The following is a 16,113-nucleotide window of genomic DNA, read 5'->3' as shown; positions in this document are numbered from 1 at the left end:
GTTTCTTCTAGGTGCTCTGGTTTTCTCCCACATTCCAAAGATGGATGGATTGGTAGGTTAATTGACCACTTTATATCGTCCCTAATGTGGAGGTGGGTGGTAGAATCTGGAGGACGTTGCGAATATAAACAAAAAGTGGGAGTATTGTAAGATTAGTGTAAACTACTGTTTGGTCCAATTGAATATTGGAAATGCAGAATCCTTTTTCTTTGCTTCTCTGACCTTTCCAAAACTACCTTAGTAGCCTCCAATCTTCCATGATCTGCAATATTTAGCCTTATTTAATCTCTAGCATTTTTCTGCTCGTTGAGATGTCCAAACGTATTATGTCCAGTAATGTCCAGGAGCGAAAAAGACTACAAAAAGTTGTGGCCACTGCCCAGTCCATCACCGGCTTAGCCCTCCCCACCGTTGAAGGGATTTATCGGTAGTCACTGCCTCAAAGGCAGCCAAAATCATCAAGGACCCACACCATCCTGGCCACACACTAAAGAAGGTACAGGAGCCTGAAGACTAACATGCATGTTCAGGAACAGCTACTTCCCCACAGCCCAGGCTATTAAACACAACGAATAAGCTATGAGCTATGAACTGCAAAAGACTATTATTATTTGTTATTTGCACTATATTTGTTATTTATTGAACTTTTACTTTTTTTCCCGTTATATACAATGCTCACATATTCACATATTCTGTTGTGCTGCAGCTAGTAAGAATTTAATTGTCCCGTCCGGGACCCATGACAATAAAAACACTCTTGACTCTCTTGACTTGACTCTTGTTGCTGACCTATTTTGGCTCTGGTTTATCAGAGTCTCTGATTTACAATTTGTTGTCTTGCGTTTTAGTTCTTCAGTGTTTTTGCACATCCAGATCTTTGTAATCCTTATAAATTATTGACAAACACAGTCAATCAACAGGAAACTAGTATACTTTGATATACTGCAACATGGACTGGCTACTTACCTTTTAACACTCTCATCCTCACAATCCATAGTTTCTTCAAATACAGAGTACAAACGTTCTGTGAAGTTTATTTATCTTATTATTGCATCTCATCAAACCAGTTTAAAAAAATAGTGATGCTCTATAACAGGATCAAAATCTCTACTTGCACAAAATTAGGAACAAATTCCTGCAATAAAAAATTGAACAGTATGTTGACCATATAGACACAAGGAACTGAAGATGCCGATTTACCAAAAAAGACAAAATCCTGGAGTAACTCAGCAGATCAGGCAGCATCTGTGGAGAACATGGGTGTGTGACGTTGCAGGTCCGGATCCTTCCTCAGAATGACATGCTGCCTTGACCTTCTGAGTTCCTCCAGCACTCTGTTAATGTATTTTGCATTGTGTGTAATGTGACAAAATCCAAATTGGTGAATATGAACTAACCCATAATCCTGGTTCTTTGAATATCTTTGCAATATAATCAATTCTATTTGGCTTGTTAATTGTCCACATTTTTGGCATGTGGATGTCACAGACAGGATCAGATTTATTGCCTGTCTCAAATTGCCCATGAAAAGGTGCTTAAAGACCCACCTTTTTGAAGCACTGCAATTGTGATGAAAGTGTTGCCACAATACTGTTTCAGAATTAAATTATAATATTGAAAAATGGCAATACTTTCCAGATCACAGAAACCTGGAGGTGTGGTATTTCCATGAACATGCGACCTTGTCCTTCCAGGTGGCAGAGGTTGCCGGTTTGACAGGTGCTATTGACTGATGGGCCTGTCCCACTTGGGTGACTTTTTAGGCGAGTGCAGGAGACTCTGCACTCGCTACATGGTCGCCACATGTTCGCTGGTGGTCTCTGGTGTGTCTCCTTCATGGCCTCAGTATGGTTGCCGCAAATTTTTCAACATGTTCAAAAAAGGGTCGCCATGGAGATAATCGATAATCCTGTATTCGTAGGTGCAGTTGTAGTGGGGTCGCCATGTAGTTGTAGGTAGTCGAGGTAGTCATAGATGGTTTTAGTTAATTGCCTTTGCTGACCAGTCATTTTCATTGGCTCATTGGGTAGCAATGTTACAAAATTTTGAGATTTAAAAAATCAAGTCTGTAATTTATCCCATCAGATAAAGCATAAAAATAAGTTTAATTTGACGCCTAATTCACTTTCATATCTCAAGTATTTAAAAAGTTATGGCCATTTTCATACTCGGAAATGAGCATCTTGTTCCCTATTGATTTTCTATGGACATAACAAAAAAGCTGTGATCGTGAATAGTCAAAAGCCCATAACTTTCTTAAAAATTAAGAGAACTGAATGAAATTTTCAGTTATCATAGATTGAAGCATTCTGAAACAAATATAAAATAATCTTACTTGGATGACCTGAAATTAAAGCATATAATTAGTTAGTTACCTAATTGTAGCTAATTTCAGACTTCAATTACTAGATCTAAACATCTATCCATTTCTTAATAAATGATTAACATTTTTAAATAGCCTAAATGTCCAAATAATATTCACAAATAATTCACAATAAAACATGATTTTTAAATCTCATTTACATTAATTTATAGGCCAAATGGAAGGAATTTAGTGTTCAATTGCTGTAAATAAATGGCCATTTAAATCAGCTTTCTAGTGGATCCCTGTGGAACGCGCTGGTTTAGAACGTTCACATTGCGGTAGATTTGTGCCCCAAATGCCCAGAAAAATACTGCGGGATATAATAGGCCCAAAATGAGCTACTCGCAATATTAAACTTTGTATAAAGGGATCTTTAGAAGCCCTTTTTAATGTAAAAATATACAGCATACCTTCAATTATTTGCTTTATGAGACCCTGCGGTTCCTGGCGGTCGCGGGTTTAGAGATTGATTTTTAAACTGCTATAACTATTTTACGAGGCCTTTAAAACTAATAATAGCTTTTGCGACGGGGTCTTCCAGCGATTTTTCGTTAATAATTAACTAGGCTGAACATCTTCGATTTGAACAGCCTAGAGAAAATCGCGTTTTAAACCCGCCCCCTCTAAACGGCGCCAAAATCGCACACACCCGCAGCGGCAGATTTTCCACGATGCTTCAGGTAGGCTTTGCAACATACCTACATTGGGGGGGGAAAAAAGTAAGCCGGAGTTTTCAGAACCAAAGAAAACCGACTGGCGAACTTCACAGTCTGCCGAACTTCACAGCTGTGTATCTCTGGCTTATTAAAAGTTGGCTGGCTTCTTAAAAGTTGTCTCCACTCCTTCTCCCCCTCTCCCCCCCTTTTGTAAAGGACTTGCCATACACTGTGCTTTAGCCGTCTTAATTACAGCGTCAACCTTCCTGTTCACCTGGCTGTATCACCTTGGCATTGCACCTTGTGAATTTTTTAGACTGACAGTCGCCGTTCCAGTTGCTGGTTTTTCAAGCAACTGCTGGCAACTTGACAGTCACTGGCAGTCCGCTGAAAAATCACCTAAGTGGGACAGGCCTATGAAGGAACTAACAGTTGTGCAATTTGTACACGGTACAAACTGGCCTATGTTCATCCAGAGGTGGAGGGAATGAATGTGTATGCCAATGAAATGGAGTGTTTTATTGTGAATGGTGTCAAATTTCTTGATTATTCTTAGACTCATCCAGGTAAGTTGCATAATGTTTCATAATGCTCTTAAATTGTGTCGTGTGGATAGTGAAATTCCTTTGGGGTGTTGAGCTGAATTGCTTGTGTATTGCTTCGTGGATGGTCCATTTTAGTTTCTGGTCCGAAGTGATCTCAAGGATGTTTAGCATGTTAATAGAGGGATGTTAGAAGTATAAATGCATTTAAGAATCAAGAGTAGGTGTTCCGACTCTTTCTTACTGTTTATGATGGTGTAACAAATGTTATGTGCAATTTCACTTTGCCAATTATGTTTTAAATGATTTTAATTTCATCTTAAATTATGAAAACTGATAACATTTATAAATCAGATAGACACAGTGCTGGAGTAACAGGCGGTCAGGCAGTATCTCTGGAGAAAATGGATGGTTGACGTTTCGGGTTGGGACCCTTCGGAATAATTGTAGTAAGGGGGGGGGGAACTGTAAGTGAGGGGGAAAAAAACAGGATACTTTTTTCTCTTGCTTCCAGTCTTATTTACCCCATTCTCCTTACTACAATTAGTCCGAAGATGGGTCCCCACATGAAACATCACCTATCCATTTTCTACAGGGATACTGCCTGATCTGCTGAGTTACTCCAGCACTTTATGTGCATCTTTGGTATAACCAGCATCTGCAGTTCCTTGCATTCATAGATCAGGGTGTGAATAATTTTTGAGAACATAATCTAGTTATTTCAAGTACATTATTATTACCGATTTGTTAATAATTCTTTAAAGATACCTTAAAAATTATCACGTAATGTTAACTAACTTTTTCTCTTTTCAGGTGTTTTTAATTATACACTTTAGGCCATTGGTGAATTCTTTGGCTGAAGTTATCTTGAATGGGGACCTTTCAATGTTTGGCTTTCATTCAGAGCAGGAAGCTTTGAAACACTCAGTAAGTCTTTCTCCTTCCTGTTCAGTTGAGATGGCTATCCAATTCCGCATACTGATTTAACTTGACTGGAGATGCTTTGTTCCGTGTGATATCTAATCCTTTCTAGACTTCTACCTTACTAAATTCATGATTTACATGATTCCTGATCTCAATGTCCACTTGATAGTCTTTACATTTAAATGACTAAGTTCATTTTAATGAAACTTTTTTGATAAGTAGTACCTGTATTGGGAGAACGATATATTGAACAATACTTGGAAAAAAGATGAACATTAGAGACTGCAGAGTTTCTGCAAACATAACTGTAGAATAGAAGAGACTTTCCTTGAGGGAAAATCTTGTTTAATCTGATGTAAAATAATCTGGAGATGTTTTTGTACACTAAGTGCTTACCATTCATTTTATGATTACAAAATCAATTATATAATTCTTAAATGTTTGACTGAGCTGTTTGGAAGAGAGAGCAGTTTAAAAAAAAAAAAAAAAGATTTTGCTTTGGCAAAATAATTTAAAAAATTATTTAAAATAGTGAATTTTAAGATGAAGTGTATAAGATCATACACCATTCATGGCCAGCTCTATCTGAGCATGAGGTAGTTTGTCCTGAAATAGAATGCCAGAAATGAATTGTAGCGGACACATGAGACTGCGGATGACTGTATCTAGAGCAAACTGTTGGGGAAACTCAACCGGTTAAGGTGCAACTGCAGAAGGAAATGAATTGTTAACCTTGTAGTCGAGACCCTTCATTTAGACAAGAGGAGAGGCCAGTATCAAGAACTGAGGTTGGAGGGCTAGGGATAAAAGGTGGATCCAGGTGAAGAGGGGTTAATTGGAAAATGGAGTTGGATAGGGGACAGAAGGATAGAGATGGCGATGGGCTGGGAGGTTATAAGGGGAGACAAAGGGCTGCAGATTATAGAATCGGATAAAAGTTGGAAGATTGGTAAGCCAAGGGAAATGGTGAGATGGAATAGGGGACGTAGTGGGAGGAGTGTGTAGGTGATGGGCAGATGGAGTAGGTGGGCAAGGAGAAAGAAATTGGTTGATCGGGAGCTGATGAAAGTTTCAAATGAAGAGGGCCTGGGTAGATCAGGAGAGAGAGAGGGACATAGAGTGTAATCTTTTCTTGATAATCACTGCCACTAACTCTCGTAGATTTTGGATTATGCTTGACATATTTGTGTACAGACAGGTGACAAACATTTTAATTTGTAAATTGTAAACTATGCAGCATTTTCCTCCCCTTATTTGAATTTCTGTTGAACAGATTATGTTGGTCCCTGGACTGGGATTGACTGCTTGGCTAGAAATGCACAGTGCCCTCCATAATGTTTGGGACAAAGACCCATCATCTATTTATTTGCATCTGTACTCCACAATTTGAGATTTGTTATAGAAAAAAAAATCACATGTGGTTAAAGTACACAATGTCAGATTTTATTAAAGGGTATTTTTATACATTTTGGTTTCACCAGGTACAAATTACAGCTGTGTGTATACATAGTCCCCCCATTTCAGGACACAATAATGTTTGGGACACATGGCTTCACAGGTGTTTGTAATTGCTCGGGTGTGTTTAATTGCCTCCTTAATGCAGGTATAAGAGAGCTCTCAGCACCTAGTCTTTCCTCCAGTCTTTCCATCACCTTTGGAAACTTTTATTGCTGTTTATCAACATGAGGACCAAAGTTGTGCCAATGAAAGTAAAATAAGCCATTATGAGATGGAGAAACAAGAATAAAACTGTTAGAGACATCAGCCAAAGCTTAGGCTTACCAAAATCAACTGTTTGGAACATCATTAAGAAGAAAGAGAGCACTGGTGAGCCTATTAATCGCAAAGGGACTGGCAGGCCAATAAAGACCTCCACTGCTGATGACAGACGAATTCACTCTTTAATAAAGAAAATCCCCAAACACCTGTCCGACAGATCAGAAACACTCTTCATGAGTCGGGTGTGGATTTGTCAATGACCACTGTCCGCAGAAGACTTCATGAACAGAAATACAGAGGCTACACTGCAAGATGCAAACCACTGGTTAGCCGCAAAAGTAGGATGGCCAGGTTACAGTTTGCCAAGAAGTACTTAAAAGAGCAACCACAGTTCTGGAAAAAGATCTTGTGGACAGATGAGACTTAACTTATATCAGAGTGATGGCAAGAGCAAAGTATGGAGGAGAGAAGGAACTGCCCAAGATCCAAAGCATATCACCTCATCTGTGAAACACGGTGGTGGGGATGTTATGGCCTGGGCATGTATGGCTGCTTAAGATACCGACTCACTTTTCTTCATTGATGATACAATTGCTGATGGTAGTAGCATAATAAATTCTGAAGTGTATAGACACATCCTATCGGCTCAAGTTCAAACAAATGCTTCAAAATTCATTGGCCGGCGGTTCAATCTATAACAAGACATTGATTCCAAACATACTGCTAAAGCAACAAAGGAGTTTTTCAAAACTAAAAAACAGTCAATTCTTGAGTGGCCAAGTCAATCACCCGATCTGAACACAATTGAGCATGCCTTTTATATGCTGAAGAGGATACTGAAGGGGACTAGCCACCAAAACAAGCATAAGCTAAAGATAGATAAACATGCAGGCCTAGCAGAGCATCACCAGGGAACTGGTGATGCCCATGAATCACAGACTTCAAGTAGTCATTGCAGGCAAAGGATATGCAACAAAATGCAGATAAGTGAGCCAGTACCTTCAGCAGCCATGGCTCACTTATCTGCATTGATGATACAACTGGTGATGGTAGTAGCATAATGAATTCTGAAGTGTATAGACACATCCTATTGAAAAAGCTACTTTCTTAACTACTAAACCAGGTTCGCTTCTTAATAAACAGACACCACACAAACTGTTTGGTAGACCAGTTCAAAACTTTACTTAACATCGGCCGATGGAAGGGAGCGAGAATTCCAGTCAAGTGACCAATACAGACACTTGACCGTCTTCCGTCCCCTTCCCTGTACAACAGAATTACATTGCCTTAAATAGGGTTTTTTTGTCCCCTTAGCACATTTCACAGACATTAGTCATGGTCAGAGGTACAGGAAAAGGTTTCCACAGAATGCATCACATCAAAGGCCTTTTGTTTACATAGTACAAGATAACATTGGCCATTTGGTTTACGACATTTTATCTTACTACTTCCCTGGTTCCTCTCTCGTCCTTCATAAACATTAGCCATTTGGATAATGCCATTTTATCTTCACAGAGATCACCCTAGCTCTTTCGCTGCTTCCTCGCTGTCATTTGGTCCCTCATAAACATTGGCCATTTGGTTTATGGCATCTTACTTCACAGATATGACTAGCTGTTTCTCTCTTCCTTTCTCGCCTCCTCCCCCATAACATTGGCCATTTTGTTTACGGCATCTTACTTCAAAGAGATCTAGCTCTTCTCTGCTTGTCACTTGGGAGACAATGTTATAGGATTTATTATCTCACACACCGCAACCTAAGGCAAGCCTAATTTGACAAATAAATATAAGCTGTAAGCTAGCCCAGAAGCCAATTTAATATCTTCTTATATAATTTTAACTAAAATTCAGCTTCATCACTATCTGCTCAAGTTCAAACAAATGCCTCAAAACTCATTGGCCGACAGATGATTCTACAACAAGACAATGATCCCAAACATACTGCTAAAGCAACAAAGGAGTTTTTCAAAGCTAAAAAATGGTCAATTCTTCAGTGGCCAAGTCAATCACCCGATCTGAACCCAATTGAGCATGCGTTTTATATGCTGAAGAGAAAACTGAAGGGGATTAGCCCCCAAAACAAGCACAAGCTAAAGATGGCTGCACTACTAGCCTGGCAGAGCATCACCAGAGAATACACCCAACAACTGGTGATGTCCATGAATCGCAGACCTCAATCAGTCATTGCATACAAAGGATATGCAACAAAATACTAAACATGACTACTTTCATTTACATGACATTGCTGTGTCCCAAACATTATGGTGCCCTGAAATGGTGGGAACAATGTATAAACACTGCTGTAATTTCTACATGGTGAACCCAAAATGTATAAAAATCGCCTTTATTTAAAATCTGACAATGTGCACTTTAACCACGTGTGACTTTTTTTTTTTTTTCCCCCCCCCCTTTTTTTTTTTCCCCCTATTACAAATCTCAATCTGTGGAGTCAATTGACTGGGCATACTCTTTTTGTTTACCGGTTTTACAAATGATGTATAAAGCATTATGAGAGCAGGAATTTATTTAAGAAAGTATTTTCAAATTCTGTTAACTGCTACCATGAAAGCATAAGGTAAGGACAAAGCAGGTTAATCATTATCTTCAAGAAAATATCATGACTCTTCATACTTCAGAAACAGTCCACTGAGATTATCTATCTGGGAGCAACAATTAAATTGCAAACCCACTTTGTTATGCACTCAATTTTGAGGAAAGTGGGAAATATCCACCTCCCAGTGGAACTCTGACAAAATAATCTTTCAGTTCAAATGTCCCAAGGGGAGTGGGAGGGGACTCAATTTCTCAGTAAAGTCCCATCAACTCTAATCTACTAATATTATTCTTCTGCTTTCTTGCTTCTCTGACCCTCCCTCTGACGTAGCTTTTTCCAACTCCACTGACTAACTCTTCATCTGAAACCAAGGTCTGTATTATTTTTTGAATATTTATAACCATAATTTGTTTATTCAACAGGTTTTGGCATGAAATGATAAATGGCTTTTAAAGCCAAACTGTTTTGTGTTTATGATTGTATTTCTGTTATTCAGTTACATGCTCAGTATATATCAACATGAACTCCGAGGTATTTTTTCCATGCTAATTTTAAATAAAATGAAGTAACGGGTAAAATAGTTTGTTTGCGAAAAGATAGACAGGATTTCAGATTTCAGTCTGAAGAAGGGTCTCGACCCGAAAGGTCTCCCATTCCATCTCTCCAGAGATGCTGCCTGTCCCGCTGAGTTCCTCCAGATTTTTTGTGTCTATCTTTGGTTTAAACAAGCATCTGCAGTTCCTTCCCGGACAGGATTTATATGATGGAAATGGAAAAACAAAATATTGGACTCACTCGAGTTATTTTTGAAAGAAACAAGAATGAAATGGTAAAAGTTCCGTGGAAAGAAACTAATATTTTTATAAATAGAACCATGTAAATCTAGCTTGGATATGTTAGGGTCATAGATTTTTACTGAAGGGAAACACTATCTTCAGCCCAACTTGTCCATGACAACCAGGTTGCCTACCAGAACTTGTCCCATTTGGCCCGTGTCCCTCTCAACCTTTTCTATCTGTGCACTTGTTCAAATATCTTTTAAACATAAATGTATTTGTAACAATTGACAACATTATCTTTATCGGGTTCTGTTGAAATGATGAGGGATGCAAGTACAAAATTGTTGTCACACAGAGACCACTTTTGGCACAGATTGCTTGGTGATAATTCAGTCATCTTGGTGGATGTTATCAGTGTACATTTGGAGCAAGGGCTGTTCAACACCAATGAAAAGGCAGGCATAGCTGGGTCCCATGCAAGTGCCTATGGCTACACCTTCAACTTGATGAAAGTGAGAGGAGTTGGAAGAGAAGTTGTTGAAGTTGAGGACAAGTTCCGTCAGGTGGAAGAGAATGTTATTGGACGGAAACTGGTTTGGTCTCTGGTCAAGGAAGAACCAGAAGTCCTTGAGACCTTTGTAGTGGGGGATAGAGGTATAAAGAGACTGAACATCCTTGGTAAAGATGAGGCAATGGGGCCTAGGAATTGAAAGTTATTCAAGAGTTGAAAGACATGCGAGGTGTCTCAGGTGTAGATCGGCAGGAAACTGGACGAAGTGGGATAGGATGGAATCAAGGTATTTGGAGATGAGTTCTGTTGGGTAGAAGCTGAGGAAACAATGGGACCTATTTGTGTATTTTGGAAGGAAATGGAAGCGGGCAGAGTGGGGCTGGGGAACGACAAGGTTGGAGGCTGCAGACGGAAGATCGCCAGAGATGATGAGATCAGTAATGATTAAGCCGTTTAACATTTGGAAAATATCACAGCCGCAAACTGGATAGTTTGAAACTGTTCTTGTTAATAAGATGTTTTAATAAGGCCAGGGTAAAAGTAGGGTTGTTTTTTTGTGGAGGAGGGAGGTTATGGAGAGGAGGGAGATTCGTGGATGGAAGGAGAAGTGAATTATGAGTAAATTGAGAGAAGTCAAATATTAAATGCTGTTCAGCATGACACGATCATAACTACTCCCTGGTCTTGATATAATAATTGAATTTGTGGGAGATGGTCATGCTATGTAATATCATAACTTTGATTCCTGTTACTTGAACATGGATGTTTTACAGATTTCCATTGCATCTGTGCAATGCCTAATTTCAAGTTGTGATATACTATAATTCATAAACTATAGGGTACAGTAAAAGCCCACAGTTATAGTACCACACATGAAATGAATAAATTGGTACTTAAAGTTAACGTTGGTTCAAAATATTTCAAGTGTCAATCAAAAATATTGCTTTGAAACAAGCGATTTTAAAATGAATCAATTTTTTATAAAGAAAGGAAAGTATCGATATGTTGCTTCAAAGTGCCATAATTTGGGTGAGATTTACTGTAATTTCATTTTTGGTCTAGGTGTAAAATATTTGTGTAAGAATTTTTGACATAAATTGAATAGTGAAAGTGGAACCTTGTACAAGAGCAATAACTATGTATTTGTCATGATGGATACTCAAAAATATCATGTTGTGAAAATCATATTCATTGTGTCATTAATTTTGAAGAAGCCCTTCAGGTGTGTTGACAAGAGAGAGTAGTTCCATTTGCCCATCATCCCCTTCCCATCTGGGGTTCTACATTTTACCTCTATCCCTCTTTTCCATGTACTGTTGCTATATCTGTCACAACCAGAAACATCGACTTATACCTTTTTGCCTCCACAGATGCTGCTTGACCCACTGAGTTGTCCCATTGTTCTATTTTTTTTTCCCCCTCTGCGTGTAATTTAATACATTCATAGGATGTGGGTGTTACTACCAAGGCCACATCAATTGCCTGTCTTTTACACTAATTGCCTATTACACTGGTCAGTTATAAGTGGGTGGGAGTCATGCAAAGGGCAAACTGGGTAAGGATTGGAGGCTCCTTCCCTGAAAGGCGTAGTGAACCTGATGGGTGTTTGTGACAACCTGTAAGTTTTGTGTTCTCTGATTCAACCTTTCCATTCCAAATCCATCTAATTATTTGAATTGAAATTATAGATTGGAACAATATTTGGAATAAACATTTTCCTACTTTGGTTTCATCTTTAAAGATGCATTATTTATGACGATATATTTCACTTAAGTTGATAAGTATGGTCAGCTGAAAAAAACTTAACCCATATATTTTTACTTCTATGCATATAATGCTGCACGTATTAAATGGAAAAAACTAGCTCATTGAATGCAACACATTTGTCTTGGTGACTGGAGTAAATTAATGGACAAAACAAAAGGCAATGCTTACAAATGCGAATTTGGCTATGCAACCACTATAATAATTATTTCAAGATTCTTTTTCAATATAGCTACGTTTTTCAGCTTTAGGAAGCTATTTATTTTCAATTATTTTTCTTTGTAGAGATTAACGACCCACAGTTCACAGTACCATATATTTGGCTGTATTTAATTAATAGTTCTGTGGATCTGTAAATGCTGACTTGCAGTATATTGAATGGATCTGTTAGTCATAAATTGTTGTTGGTTATTAACAAATATTAAATGCTCTTTGTAAAGTGTCTTGTGAGGTTTTGAGGAATCCGTGATAATTTAGATGCCATGATGTTCTTGTGTGTTTGCATTAAAATTCATGGTTTGATATGTTGCAGCCTTTAATTTGGTTCATTACCTTTTAATTTGACTACATGCTATAAAAATTAGTTATTTCTGTCAAGGCAATTGCTCTTTTTTATGCAGATATTGTTATAGAGTGTTACAGCACACACATGGGCCTTTTGGCCTGCTATATCCATGCTGACATTTTCTGCCCATCTACACTTATCTGCTTTGCCTGAATTAGGACTGTATCATCTTGAACGTAGTAATTGCATTTGATTCCACATCCTACTCTAGCAGTACTTTCCAGATATATCAACCATTCAGTATAAAACAAGACTAACCCTCAGATCCTCTTTAAAACTCTCTTTCACCTTAAACCTAGGCCTCTTGTTTTTGTATAGGTGATTATGGGACAGAGATTTTGACTATCCAATGTATGCCTCTCATAATCGTGTACATTTATTTCTGATCACCCTTGGGGCCTTTTGCTCCAGGGAAAACAAGGCCAGCCTATGAAATAACTAAAATCTTCTGATCCAAGTGAAGCTTCTGCTGAATCTTCTCTTTAGTCTCTCAATGAGATATGATTCTTTATAATGTGGTAGCCAGGACTGCACACAGTACTTAAATCTGTGGTCAAATGCGTGAGGGACCTAGAGGTACACCTAAAAGTTCTCTAAAATTGGTGACACAGGTGGACAGGATGTGAAGTAGATTTTGGCCTGCTTCCCTTTCATTGTTTGGGGCACTGCGCAGAGGAGTTGGAATGTCATGTAGCAACTGTACAAGTCATTGGTGAGATCACACGAGGAGTATTGTGTGCAGTTCTAGACCCCCAGCCACAGGAAGGATGTCGTTAAGCTGATAAGGGTGCAGACAAAAAATCACAAAAATATTTCTGGCACTGGAGGGTTTGAGTTGTAAAGAGAGAAGAGATAGGCTGGGACTTTTTCCTTGGAGCATAGGAGTGTGGCTTCATAGAGGTAAATAAAATTACGAGGGGCATGGAGTAGAGGGGCAACTTTTTCACACAGGGTGGGGTATATTGAACAAGCTGTCAGAGCAAGTTGTAGAGGCAGGTACAAGTACAATGTTTAAAAGAAATTTGGACAGGTACATGAGGTACCCCTGGCACTATGTGACCCCAAGCACGGTCACCTGATGGGAGGCAGGTCTTCAGCTGATCAGCATTGCCCTGCACAATGGCCATACCTCTTGTAGCCCATGCAGAGCAATTCCTTGAATCGTTGTATCCCATCCTTATTTCCCTATGGCATTACAAATGATTCCCTTTCCCCATCAATCTCCTACCTCTTTTAAAAACATTTTTTTTTTAAACCTTCTCTAAGAAGTAATTTACAATAGCCAAATAACCTATGAGCATGTCCTTGGTATATAGGAGGATACCAGACTGTGCCGTGGAAGGCATGTCATCTTGAATATAACATGGAAACTGCATGCAGGGTCAGGATTGAACCCAAGTCACAAGAACTGTGAGACAGCTGTGGAAACTGTGTACCATCCTGCCACCTTGTGCTCATAATTTCTGTTTGTAAGAGGTCAGTTCTGTCCCCTGTTGCCAGGATTGGACCAGGCAAAGCATTCCTGCCATTGGCCATTGTTCTTATCAATGGTCATTTGCGCATTGGTATTGATTTATTATTGTCATGTATACCAAGATACAGTGGACACCTTCATTTTAAGTGCCACCAGGCAAATCATATCCTACACGAATACAACAGGTAGTATAAAAAGAGGAAGGAACAAAATAAAGTGTTACAGCTACAGAGAAAGTGTAAATAAAAATAAGTTCAAGGGTAGCTATGAGATAAATTGGGAGAACTGACATACTTATCAGAGATCCGTTCAAGTAATAACATCGGGGAATACGCTGTTCTTGAATCTGGTGATACTGTTTGAAATCCTTTGTACCTTTTGACCGACAGGGTGGGGAGAAGCGAGAATGATCAGAGTGCGCGTGGTCTTTGATTATGTAGGCTGCTTTTCTGAGGCAGCTTTCCTGAGGCAGCATGGTGTAGATGGAATCAATGGGAAGGATGGTTTGTGTAATGGACTGGGCTGCCTTCAAAACTACAATTTCTTGCGGTCTTGGGCAGAGCAGTTGCCAAATCAAGCTGGGATGCTTTCTACAGGGCATCTATAGAAATTGGTAAGAGTCATTGGAGACATGCCAGATTTCCTTAGTCTTCTGAGAAATCAGAGGTTTTGGTGCATTTTCTCAGCCATAGCCTCAATGTGGTTGGACCGCAACTAATTGTTGGTGGTATTTATGTCTAGGAACATGCAGTTTTCGACCATCTCCATTTCATCACCATTGATGCAGACCGGGGCATGGAGACCATGTGGCTTCCTCAAGCTCATGACCAGCTTATTTTTCTTTTGCTGACATTGACGGAGAGGTTGTCTTGACACAATGCTACTAAATTCCGAATCTCCTTCCTGTACACATTGTTCAAGATCTGCACATTAAGTTGGTGTCAACTACAAACCTGTAAATGCAGTTGGAAGAAGAATGTGGCACAGTAGTGTATAGGGACTATAGTCGGTATTTGAGAGTGCAGGTGGGGGGGGGGGGGGGCACAGTTGTTGAGAGTTATTGTGGAGGCTATTTGGTCGCCTATCCTTGGTGATTGTGGTCTGTGGGTTAGGAAGTCAAGGATTCAGTCACAGAGGGTGTTGCTGAGTGCTAGTTCCAGGAGTTTGGGGATGAGTTTGGGTGGAATTATGCTGTTGTAGGCTGAGAATAGATGGTATTTTGACATGACTGTACTGATTATCTTGATGTTCCAAGGATGAGTGTTGGGCCTGCAAGATAGTGTCTGCGTGAACCTGTTCCATGCAGTTGTACCAGAGATTGGCCTGATGCTTGGCACCTCTGCCGAAGGACTTGCACCAGTAAATTGCCCACCACTCACTGCGGAGATGCTGCCTATGAGGACTGCGGTTGAGCAGGCTGGGATAAGCCAGTCAGCGCTTAGATATGGAGCTCCATGCTGAACCCTGGCTGGCATGGTAACCGTGGACATTGCTGGGAAATGGCTTTTAAAAAAATATATATATACTGTCTGGATCTTACAAGCACTCTAAACCTTTTCCAGGTGTATGATCGAAAGCAGCTTCTCTCCCTCTCTTTGCTTGGCTGCATAAGTGTCAGCAACCCTGCCCAAAGGTGTTAGGTGGATATTGAAGCAATCACTGTGGACAAATTTCCATGCTTGGAGAATCCCGAGGTACCTGATGTTCTGCACAGCCTCCACTGTCTCGCCGTTAATGGTGATGGGCTGATGAACGAAGGTCTTTGGTCTCTTCCTGAAGTCCAGGATCATCTCCTTTGTTTTTGCTGCGTTGAGGATCAGGTTGTTCTCACGGCTCCAGCTCAACAGGTTCTCTACCTCTGTCTTGTAGGCGGCCTCGTTGTTACTCGAGTCTCATGTGACTATCACTGTCTGCCTTCACCCTTCCCCGCTGTGCCTCTGCCTACTTCCTTTCCTGGTTGTCACTTTTAGCCTATACTTTTGGTGTGACTACTGCATTACAGCTCCTATCTCTGTCACTCACGGACAATCCTGAAGTTATTCAGCCGCAGCTCCAGCTGTATACTTGTAAAGAGGGCTCATAATAAATGGCACCTGTGCAAGTGTTGAAGTTTTTTTTTGGGTTTTTTTGGTTACAAAACAAAATTAGTAGTGCTCCTTCTTTCCCTTTAATAGTCTAAATATAAAATGTGGCACATTTGTGTTCTTAAAATTTCAATAACGTTTTGTCTTTTGGGGTTAATCTGCTTTTAAGAATGGCC

The 16,113-nt window shown here is 39.6% G+C and overlaps 1 protein-coding gene across 1 annotated transcript in view; it reads left to right on the top strand.

Moving 5' to 3' along the window:
- The window catches only part of clec16a (C-type lectin domain containing 16A), a 209,533-nt gene that overhangs the window by 50,211 nt on the left and 143,209 nt on the right, over positions 1-16,113 (top strand). The window contains exon 10 of the mRNA XM_033040308.1: positions 4,377-4,490. Within this exon, the coding sequence (XP_032896199.1) occupies positions 4,377-4,490 (114 nt within the window). The remainder of the gene's footprint in view (positions 1-4,376; positions 4,491-16,113) is intronic.

Source organism: Amblyraja radiata, chromosome 22 (assembly GCF_010909765.2).
Source record: "Amblyraja radiata isolate CabotCenter1 chromosome 22, sAmbRad1.1.pri, whole genome shotgun sequence".
Taxonomy (NCBI): Eukaryota; Metazoa; Chordata; class Chondrichthyes; order Rajiformes; family Rajidae; genus Amblyraja; species Amblyraja radiata.
Note: the sequence above shows the minus strand (reverse complement) of the source record. Positions and strands in the feature narration are given on the sequence as shown.